Genomic DNA, 11900 nt, shown 5'->3' with positions numbered 1-11900 from the left:
ATGTACAATTACTTTTCACTCTCTCTCTCAACTGTTGAATGCCTAGCAATCATGTATAGTCATATATACTATTAATTTTATCTTTTTTTTAGATATATATCTAAAATATATATATATATATATATTTTGCACAGACTTCTTGGGTCTGGACTACTTTCCATTTTAATTTTAATACTTACATTATCAAATCCTCCAAGCTTGTGTACAAGTCTGAATAATTTAAAGAGATTCAAATTTCTGTATCCCAGTACAGGTCGTTTATTAATGGGAGTGCCTGTAAAAGAATACAATTATTAATATAGTTTGAAATATATCTTTTGAGCTGAGCAGAAAACCAACAATGTAGACCTTAATTATTTCCAGGGATAGTAGTTTTCTCTGCTTATGAAAAAAAAAAAATGCAAAATCACCAAAATCTTTCCCGTAATCAAAATGAAACTCCACTCTATATAGAGGTATCAGTTGAATGTAATGTTTTATCAACATATTTACAACATTAAAGCAGTTTGGAAGCCTATCAGTGCCTCAGTCATTATAATAAAATAAATTCTAAATACCTTTATAATTTGTCATTTGATTTTGTTGGGTTTTTTTATCATGAAAAATGAGAGTTCCCTGTGCTCCCCTTGCTCACCAGGATGCAGGTCCAGCTGTGGCTGTGACCCCTTCCCACCTGATATGCCAGTGCTCTGGCCCTGCCTATCCTACTGCCCCTCACTCCTGACCCACAGCCCCTGAACCTGCTGGTACCCCTCACTCCCAATCCACGGGCCCCTTCTCCCCACAACCCTACTGGAGGTGACCCCCAGCCCCACATGGACTCACAGGACACCAGCAGGGAAAGGGAGCGGTGGGGGAGGGGGTCCTTCAGGGGCAGCAGTAAGCTACGTGGCTGGAAGGCCGCCAGCCTGCAAAGGGAAGGCCATTGTTTCCCGTTGTTTTCTCCTTCCAAGGAGAAAATCCACATTTTTCTGCAGCGAACGGAATACCCAGATCCCCGATTTCACACTATTAATTGTATTACTACAAGCACTGCACTGACCATATCATACCCATACTGTCTTTTGTCATTTTTCTATCTATATAATAACATAATAAACAGCTTAGTCAACCTATGCACAATTTTAAATATCCAACTCTTCTCAAAACACACTAATATAAAAAAGAATATTTACAAGTAGATATCAACACCCATATGGAAGTAGTTTCTCTACAGAAACAATAGCTATTTTTGCAAACTGCTGAATAGCCATTCTCTTCAGTTTGAACCATTTAAAACATCAGATTATATATGTACATGCATCAATGAATATATTAAATACACAAGAACTATTACAGTCTTATCAATAACATCTAAAACAAGTACTTCAGAGCTACAATTCCTTATGCAAGTTTGCAGGCATTAATGGTAACCCTGTATATATGAAACAGGTCTCTGAACTCAGGTCTTACCATGTAATTAAAAAAGGAAATATTTTCATTTTTAAAACAATGTCCTTGCAATACACAAATCTCTCAAAGATCTGACATTAAACAGCTTTTGTTTTAAAGACACTTCAGTCTGCCTTATTAATATACAAGCATGCAGATGGTATTAAAAAGGCACTAGATAAAGAGAGGATGAACAAAACCATTCAAATAATACAAGCAATCTTAAAATTACTCTCTCAAAATAACTTGTTAAAATTTAAAAATGTAATCTGTGCATTATAATTAAGAACAGAACTAAGTTTTAATACAAATATATACAAGGGGATATACAAGAAGCACATCAACCTATTGTTGAAAGCAGAAATATGTCTGCATTAGCAGCCATTAATGCTTGAACGCTGGGGGAAGGAAAAAGTGAGAGGCTGCCACCTCCCGGGTTTCAGGAGAACAAGAAATGGATACAATTCTGTGAGTTCCTGAAAATGAACTGCATAGGAAGACTGGGTCATAGTCTCAAAGCTTTAGTATAGTGTGGGCAGTACATCCAGCTTTAATTTGCTGCATAATCAAAGATAGAACACCCACCTCTGTCTTCCATAAACTTGTATAACTGCTGTAGAAAGTTCTCTCTTTCCTCTGGAAAAGGCTCTATTTCTTCCTATTTTAAATAATACAAGAAAAGAAAATGCATCACTTGTCTCATTTAGCATTTTTACCTAACATACTTCATTTGGAAAAGTATTACAATAAATTCAGTATACATTGAGAAGTTCAGGTTACTGTAAACATTGACAACACACTATACGAAGTGTTTATAGTCTAAAACATTAAGTGATCTATGAGCAAGAGAAGTTAGTCTGCTACTTGTAAAAATGAATAAATAAAAAAAATTAAAAATTAAGGATGGCTTGGAATTAATGGATTTTCAATACATCATTAAAGTTTCATGATAATTGTGATAAAAATTAAGACCATATCTTAAATGTGTCAGGTTGGGCAGGAAATGGTTTAGGACAAACCAGTATTGCTCTTCAAAGAGCAGGGGTGAGCAATTATTTGGGCCAGAGGGGCACAGAGAATTTGGGTGAAATGCTGTGGTCCAGGTCAGCAACCTCTGCTCCCCCACCCCCGACAGTTCACCATAACTCCCTACATAGCCCTCCGGCCCAAATAATTGTATCCAACCCTGGGCAGAGAACAAAGGCTAGAGAAACCTAACCTTTCTTTCTCCCTTCTCCTCACACCCCTTTCTCCACCCCAAGTCCCCAGCATGTGGCCAGGCCAGTGCCATGCTGTATTCCTATGTGCCAGCTTTGGCCATGTGGGTACAGTTAGCACGGCTCCTGCCCAACACAGCCTCATGCCAGGGACTCAGGGTCAGGCAGGATCCACTCCAGCTACACCCACACAGTGCAGCCCAAAGTGGAGCACAGGAACACAGAACAGCACCAGTCCCTGTACCTGTGCCCCTACAAGGCCCCAGTCCAGCAGTGCCTGGATAACCTGCAGCTCCTGGGCCTCTTCCCCCTGTACCTCCTCCCCTGCCAGCATGGCGAACCTCATCTAAGCTTCGATTCACTGGGCACAGGGTCTGAATGGTGTGCAGACAGCCTCACCAGGCAAAAGCCTGGCCAGAAGCTCAGTGCTCCCTGCTTTGGAGCCTATACTGGGGACAGAGGGGTGGGACAGGGAGGGGAATAGTTGCTGCTGCTGCAGCTGGCTGGCATGGAGAGGGGAGAAAGGTGAGAAACACCAAAAGCCAGAGCAGCCATGGGCTGGATATAATTCTACTTCAGGGGAGCAGCCGTGGGCCCACGTAAAATCATTTGGCAGGCCAGTGTGGCCTGCAGACCACATTTTCCCACTCCTACCCAAGAGAGTATACTAGATTCTGAAATTCAGTTGCCCTGTCATTAGACATGGCTACTCCTTCATGACTGTACGAGGATGCGAAGAAGGGTATTATTTCATACTTAAAAACTTGTCTAGATTTCTCCCACCTACACAGTTGGTCGAAAAGATATCACTTAGTTCGTCCAGAGGCAAGGATTTTTGTAAGTCACTTTCCAAAATGAACTGGCAAATACGATTGTGCCTGCTGCATCCTTGTGTCAGTGGTTCCACAACTATTCACAATATACAAAGCCCAAAGACATTACACAAACATTGCCAAAGGAGTGGTATTCTGGTACCAACTGAATACAAGAGAAAACCTACAACAGGGACTTAAAAATAAAAAACTGCTTGAAGTTTAACATCCAGAACAACAACACCTATAATAAATTTACTTGGAGATTAACAGCAAAACACTGTGGTTTAGTCAGAAGCAACCCGAGCAGGGTGCGGGGCTCAAGGCAAGTCAGCCCATGTGGGGTCCCCGTCCCCATCCTGATCTCGTGGGCCCCGGACTTGAAGGAGGTGCTGCCGCCACCACCATTGGAGGGATAACAAGTGGCTGGGCTTCCCCACAAAGTGCAGGCCCCAGGGTGGTCATCCTGATTTGCTCCTCCTAGGGACGGCCCTGGGTTTAGTGCAACAGTTCCTCCCAACCAGTTAGGTGTTCTCTGGTGATTCTATATGCCGTAATCAATATAAATAAATATGCCCTACACATGAAAATCACCTTACTTCTCACATAAAACAGAAGTGCAAAACATTTCGATAACTATTTGTTTCTCATATTTCCTTGCAGTTCTAATGCTGTGAGGAGGGTTTTTTTTCTCCCCAGAGAGATACGTAAACCAAGAATCAGCTTTACTACCTTGGTATTCCTTTTAGTTATAATCAACTTCACAGTTTCTATAACTGACATAACCATTTCAGTAAATAAAGAAAAACTGTTGCTGCCATACCAGCTTTCACCTCTCCCATCCTACTACAAGCAATTCCTTAGATTAGTTATGAAAACTTCACCTACCCAGAAGCAAAAGACAAAAGTATTATCCATAAGGTCTAGTACAGAGACACAACCTTCAATATTCTGGCTTTTCAGCCTACTGCTGGGCTAGATAATGTCAGTGTTACTCACCCTGAGGTCACCAATGGACCTGCCAGCCAGCAACAGGCAGGTTAAAAAGGTAGCACAATGGGTTAATTCTAAGCAAAGGAAGCAAACAATTCAGTGCTAATAAATATACAATAGATATTTTATCATAATCTAGCAGGAAGCCTAGTCTGCCTCTCTATATTTGACTGAAGCTAGATCTAGACTTAGACCTATAGAACTAGCTAGACCTATCCACACACAAGTGAGGGAGCAGACACTGGCTGACAGCTGCCTCTTTGGGGACTGGAAAGGAAGCAGCCTTAATGAAAAGAGCAAGGAAACAAATATTTCAGCTGTTTCTACAGTGTCTGTCACCACAGTAGTCCACCCAAAGTGATGGTGAGAGAAAAGCCATTACCTCAGTGTACAGTTGGAAGCCATGTGACTGGCTGTAAGGGAACAAGTAAGAATTCTTCATGGCCTAGGGCAAGGGTGGGCAAAATGGCAGATTTGGCCAGCAGCCAGATTCCATTTCCCAGCAGCCCTTGCCCACATGGCAGGCAGTAGATCGCAGCTCTGCCCCAGCTCAGGACCATGATGTCACTGCTGCAAGGAGCCAGGGCAGAGCTGCGATCTGCGGGCTGCACGCTTCAGGCAGGGACACTGCAGGTGGCAGATTGCAGCTCTACCCTGGCTCCTTGCAGCAGCGACAGCGTGGGACCAAGCCGGGGCAGAGCCATGATCCATTGCCTGCACAAGCATGCAGGCTGCAGATCATGGCTCTCCCCTGGCCCTGGCCCAAGCTGCGATACTGCAAGATCCTGGCGGCTCCAAAGCAGGCCCCTGCCCTGCCCTGCTGTAGGCCCTGCCAGCGTGGATGGGGCAGGTCTCCATGGCAACCCCAGTCTTGCACATCACAGCACAGCTGTGGCTCGAGTCTCCATGGAAACCAGCCCCAGCCACATGGGCAGGGGCTGCTGGGAAATGGAGTCCACTGCTGGCTGGACTTTGCCTGCCCCTGGCCTAGGGGGAGCTGGACAAACATGCCCATCCAAACATCTTTAAGCCCCCAGAGAGTTCTCATACTGTTGACTGAGAAACTTCCCGTGGCTGGGAACTCACAGACAGTATATACAGCAATGGAAGTGGAAGGAGGAAGGAAGGGCAAGACACACACAGAGGGGGAAGGACAGGATCAGACTGCATGAGTCAAAAAAGCATGTTACTCTAGTATCTCCTGGACTAAAGATTATGAAGTAAAGGCTAGAGACACTGTAGAAACAAAGCTAAGAAGAACTGTCACAGCAAATCCCTCCAAGACTGGGGAACACAGAATCAATGGCTGTTCACTATGGCATACATAGAGGTAGCTTGCACAGACCAAGGGACACCAGATCATACCATAAAGGTCACAAGGCTGGTAGAAGGAGCCACAGTAGCTGCTTCTTTCTGCCAAAAAAAGGTCCGAGGGCCAAACTATTAAAAATACTAAGACTTCAAAACTCACTTCTTGCTCACTCATAGCTTCCCTAGTCCCTCCCCACCTCCCCCTCCGGAGGAAAGCACATTGTATTGTGTGCCTGGTTGACTAGTTACAGCAAAAAAAGACAATGACACTGTGAGATAGATGAATGTATTGAATCTGCATGTGTGAATCTAAAGTTACTTTGTTGCATCTGCTAATGCTAATACATGTATCGTTTTACTTCATTTTTACAATATAGTCTGTGCTTGCCAATGTGGCAGCACTTTTTCCCCACACTTGTGGCTAGAGTTATTTCTTTATGAATGCCTTAGACAAACATAACTGGCAACAAGGATGGGATCCCATGAGCGTGGCACTCATTAAATCAACCTGAAGTATTTATTTTATTTTAACTGCGAGTACTTGAAATGATGGAACCCAAAATGGCTGCTTATATTGGAACAACTGGGGCTTGTGAAAGCACCTTGGTGGATTGGCCTACGTATATATATAGCAGCTGGAGCAGGGTTTTTTTTTTAAGCAAATGAGATTCCCCCATGGAAACATGTAGCTGTATTACCAAGTTTAATGGGAGGAAAAACAGTTTGCTTCACAACCTGCTCACTCACCCCAGAAGAGACAGCAAACACAACCTTTAAGGAATTAATAAAAATTGCCCAAGAGCATCTTGTGCCTAAAACATTGGTTGTTGCAGAAAAAGTCAGGGTTCCTTAAGAGAAATCAACTTGAAGGTGAACTGTTTCCTCTTTTGCAACAGAGTTACAGAAATTGTCAGAAAATTGTAATTTTAAGGATGGACTTAATGAAGCCTTCAGAGACAGATGTGTGTGTGGGCTACTTAATGAAGCCATACAAAAGGAAGCTCTTCACATAGGAAGACCTCACCTTTAAACATGCTGTTCAGATTAGAATAGCTATGGAAACTGCAGCAAAGGATGCCACAGAACTGCATGGAGGAGTGCCTATGGAAACAGGAACAAATGAATTATTAAATATACAAAGAAAGAGCCAAGGCAGGTAGCAACTTCATGTGTGGAACAGGGTCTCTCAACTAATACGTGGCTTAAGGAATACTACTGCTGAAACTGTAGTAAAAAGGATATATCCAGGCTGTGTGCTGTGCTAAGAAGTAAAAAAGAGAGTGCAGTAAGGTATAAAAGAAGGGAAAAGGTGCATGTAACAAACAGGGACAGTAGTGAGACAGACAGTGAGAATGGAGTAGCTAGTCTGGGGTCTGTCATGAGAACGAGGGTGATAAATCAACCATCTGGCTGACACCCCGGGTTGGTGGGAAAACCCTTAAAATGGATACAGACTGTAACATCTATTATCTCATATTCTGAACATTAAAAAAACTCCTAAAACTATGAAATTAAAGGAGATCCCAGTGTTGTTAAAAACGTATAAAGGACAGAAGATTATGCCAAAGGAGGCAATGTTAGTGCCAGCAGAATAAGCAGTGCTTTTTAAAGAGTTGTTCATAATTTAAAAAGGGGGACTCTCTGTGGGGTCATGCATGGTTAAGATAGGGGTGAACAAAGTCTGGCCATGGGCCGTATAGGGCCCACAGACTCCCTTTCCCAGCAGCCCCTCCACATGTCACTGTACCCAGTTTCCATGAACCACAGCAGTGGCAGGGCTGTGACAGCACAGGGCTGGGGTTTCCATGGAAACCAGCCCCAGGAGCACTGGCAGGATGTGTAGCTGGGCGGGGAGCTGCTTCAAAGCCGGGCTCTTGCGGTGGTGATAGCACTATCCCAAACTAGGACAGAGCTGTAGTCCAGTGCTTGCTTGCCTTGGGCAGGGGCATGCAGGCAGTGGATCACAGCTCTGCCCCAGCTCCAGACCATCCTGTCATCACTACAAGATCCCAGCCCCAGCTGCAAAACAGCTCCCTGCCCAGCTGTGTACCCTGCCAGCGCTGCTGGGCCCAGTCTCCATGGAAACCCTGGCCTCACTGTTAGTGCCACCACTCCTGGGGTCTCCATGGAAACCAGCTGCAGCAACACAGACAGGGGCTCCTGGGAGATGGTGTCTGGCCACTGGCTGGATACACCATTTTGCCCACCCCTGAGTAAGAGATTCCCCTGGATTAGAATTGTGTAAAGATGCTATAGGCACTTTCACAGGTCCCTGCAGAAACAGTTAAACAACAATTAGAAGGGTTATTAAACTAGGCCTCAAAGTAGTCAAGGCAAGCATTTCCACATCAAAGCTAGGATAATGATAAATAAAAATGCACTTTTCACAAAGCTTGGCCAGTTCCTTACAGCCTGTGCGCCAAGGTAGATGGGGAATTGGACCACCGAGAAAGAGAAGACACTTTCTGGAGTGAGGGAGGCGTACTTATGGTGCCAACTGTTTAAAAAAAAGTTGTACAATAATGATGTGTGAGGACTTTTAAGCTTCAAAATTGGCACTAGGGATGTTAATATTATTTTAAAAAATATTCATTTAAGCTCCTCTAATTATATTGGTTAAACAATTAACTGTTAACACAGCAGCTCTGATGGCTGCTTCTGGGAAACAACTGACAGCTTGGCTGAGAGGTATGGGCAAGCCCAGCCAGACAACACAGCACAGCTGAAGCCCCGACCCTGCATCCTGAAGGGGTACCCACCAGAAGGGATACCCTGCTTAAAAAAAGGTTGAACACCCCTGTGCCACCATACCAGAAACGCAGTATGTTTCATGCTAGCAATGCTATTTATGGGTTGGAATTTCAGGTTACAGCTGGACTTATTAAAATAAACAGATTTGCAGCAGCATGTTGGAAATTGCCAAATAAGTCAGGCCAGGATAAGGAGACTAGGCACCCCTTGGCAGATGCATGTAGGCCAAAACACAGTTTCCTGTGATTACCAGGGATTTAAGAAATGGCAGGCTGTGGCTGCGAATTTACAAACAGGTACTTTATCATACACAGTGCAAGTGGTGTCCAATATTGTTTGGCATTGCCACATCAACCAATTAAAAGATATAAGCATGACTGCTGAACAAAGTATAGCAGCAAGAGTTGAAGCTTCACCTATTGTTGAGCCATTAGCTTTGCAACATACAGTGACAATCAGTAATACTACACCAGATAATCGCAATGCTAACCAGCCAGGACATCATAATCTTGAGCTACCTACATCTGATGGATACAGCTGAATCCAACATGGATGAAGGAGGGCCACCTTCTCAGGACTATTTAATCTAGTGGTAGCCACTACACAAGAAGGAAATGTAAACATGAACCTGACATAATAATCAGTGCACCACGTTCTCAGGGACGTGATCAACATTACCCATAAAAGGAAAAGCGAGTCACCTGACAGAATTGCAATCTGTACCTTACGCCACTATCATTTCAAAGGGGAGGGGGGAAGGGGAACAAGATGCAAGATATGTGAACGTGTTAAATCTGCACACGTGAATCTGAAGTTACCTTTCTGTTGAATCTACTAATGGCAATGCAGGTATAGGTTTAACTTCATGTTTACAATATATTCTGAATGTGCCAGTCTGACAGCACTCTTTCCCACGCTTGCAGCTGAAGTCATTTATTTAAGAATGCTTTAGACAAAACATAATAGACACCATCTGCAGTTAACAGATCTAAGAGTATAGTAGAACAGCAGGATGGAAAACCATGGAATGAAGGCAGTGAGTATAGATAGATGACAGTTTTCATCTCATGCACTAGTAGCCTCCCAAAAAGCCTAACCAAGGGAGGGGTTGGTTGTAATCCATCTGGCCACAACATCATGATCTTCAATTTGCAAAAAGCTCCATCCAGGGAGGATGGGCAAAGGGATAACAAGAACAGCAGTTATTTGGAACAGAAACAGGTCAATGTTTTCTCTACAATTTCAACCAGGGATGGGAACACGAGGTTGCTGCACTGCAGTCAATGTTGCAGGGATGCAACAAAAAACTAGTTGCACTAACAAAAAACTGCTACACTAAACTAGTAGAAATCAGTCTTTGGGTACAGATAGCAGGAATCCATCCACAGTGCCTGCAATGTCCCCTCATCAAGGAAGTCTGGTGCAAGTAGGCTTAAGCTCAATAGTGGTACGGGTAAAGCCAGAAACATGCTAGTTCAGGCAAAACTCAAACACAGTGCTGCTTCAGTTTATCCTCTGGAAAGTTTCTGCCAGTGATGCTCTAGTGAAAATTTGTACAGAAGCTAAAACTCAAGTAGCTGATGCATCCTGAATTTTCCTGGGCTTGAAAATCCTCTCCTAGAGCACCTGTCTTTTCAGAATTATGAGGTGAAGGTAAAGTGTGCACAATTACCCATCTTAAAGAACAAACAATGCAAGAAAACTCACAACAGCTCTTCAGCTGTAGTAAAAATACATATCCAAAAAGACAAGAAACCATTTATTTACTGTGTTAATGCATGCAGTGCCCTCAAAACTGACTTCATTGAAACTGTGCAAAAAGTTAAATGAAGTCAACAGTTGTCAGCGGTCTAAGGAGAGTGGTCTTAATATAAGCCAGGTAAGGTGACTCCCTGCATCCAACACAGCATGCAGTATCTATCTACAGCAGTTGATACCACAGAAATGCAGATAAATGTTTGCATATGAAGAAATGTGACCCCCACATCTGCAAGTCCCACCTGGGGAAAAGGGTACAGTACCAATGTATGCGCTATTGTCCAGGAGTTAAACTAAGGTTCAGAGGGCAAGCTGGCTTGGTGTTCTAGACCACTACAGTAGGGAAGGGTTGAATCTTTTACTCTCCTGTGCTGAAACAACTTATGCAAGAGAAGCCTACTCCATCTTTGAACAGATTACAGGATTCAGCTGTTCACATTATAAAATATACATTTGCTTCTGAGCATTTCTTACACCACAAACCAACTCATTTCCTTTAACTGCTTCTCAGAGGTGAATAAAAATTTCAGTCAGGAAGTATATATTCAGAGGACAAAGTTATTTACTTCAGTGATGGGGCGGTTGTCTAAATTTTACAGAAATTACTCACAATGTGAGATAAGAAATACTGAATCCAGTCATCCTAGGGCAGGGAGAAAATAATTTGCAGATGTGTTCACAGTTGTATGACAATTAGTAAAGATAATGACTAGTGTTAAACTGCCCTAAGGCTGAAATTATAATAGATCTCTTTCTAACAAATTAAACATAACATTTTTTTTTCCAGTATCAGGTACAATTCACATGTATATTTTCTAACAACACTGGCTTTCCCAATCCTCCAATTAGAAGGCATGCCATAGACAAGAACATATCATAGCCAAGGGGGGGCATTCTCATCTTCTTTCAAGTGTCAATATGATGCACAAGTCTCTCAATCCCCATCTCTCCCCCCTACTTCACCCTGCCTGGATCCAATGGTTCTTGAGAATCAGTAAGAGCAAGACTTTGATCCTAGATTCTGCCTTCAGCTTTCAACTTTTACCTATTTTGGTCCTCACTAGCCCAGCCCCTTGACTGCAAGTGTTAACAAATAGTTTGCTTAATCTATTTGCAGCTATTAATCAGATTTCCACACAGAGAGTCAGCACACAAGACCTTAATCCTAGAGAGATGCATATTCGCGTTCGCGCCGGAGGGCGAGCAGGAGGGGCCGAGAGACCAACTCTCGTTAGCGCGGGCCAGAGGACCCAAACTCAGCTAGGAACTCCTGCGATGGTGTTGACACAGAATGCTGCCAGGGCCCCTGCCCGGGGGGGCGCAGCCTTCCCGGGGCTTGTCTGAGGCCTCCACCCAAACGGAGCCCACAGTGGGGCTGGCGTCCCCCAACCCCCTGGCCTGCGGGTGCTGCCCAGCAAGGCCTGGGGGGGCAGGGACTGGGGACCCCCACACCTGTCCTGCAGATGCCCACCTTAGGGCCCTGGAGGCGCAGGTGAGGGAGCTCCAGGAGGAGGTTAGCAGGCTAAGAAGAATCAGGGAGGCAGAGGAAGAAATTGACAGCTATTTTCTTTCCCTGCAGGGTTGTACGACCAAGGAGGATGCACCTCAAGATGAGCCCTCCACTGCT

The 11900-nt window shown here is 44.0% G+C and overlaps 1 protein-coding gene across 1 annotated transcript in view; it reads right to left on the bottom strand.

The window, feature by feature from the left end:
* The window catches only part of ARID4B (AT-rich interaction domain 4B), a 98546-nt gene that overhangs the window by 51491 nt on the left and 35155 nt on the right, over positions 1–11900 (bottom strand). The window contains exons 11-12 of the mRNA XM_019548615.1: positions 2017–2089; positions 180–274 (exon numbers count right to left, since the gene is read on the bottom strand). Coding sequence (XP_019404160.1) covers positions 180–274; positions 2017–2089 — 168 coding nt within the window. The remainder of the gene's footprint in view (positions 1–179; positions 275–2016; positions 2090–11900) is intronic.

Source organism: Crocodylus porosus, unplaced genomic scaffold (assembly GCF_001723895.1).
Source record: "Crocodylus porosus isolate Cpor-Errol unplaced genomic scaffold, CroPor_comp1, whole genome shotgun sequence".
NCBI classification, from domain to species: Eukaryota; Metazoa; Chordata; order Crocodylia; family Crocodylidae; genus Crocodylus; species Crocodylus porosus.
Note: the sequence above shows the minus strand (reverse complement) of the source record. Positions and strands in the feature narration are given on the sequence as shown.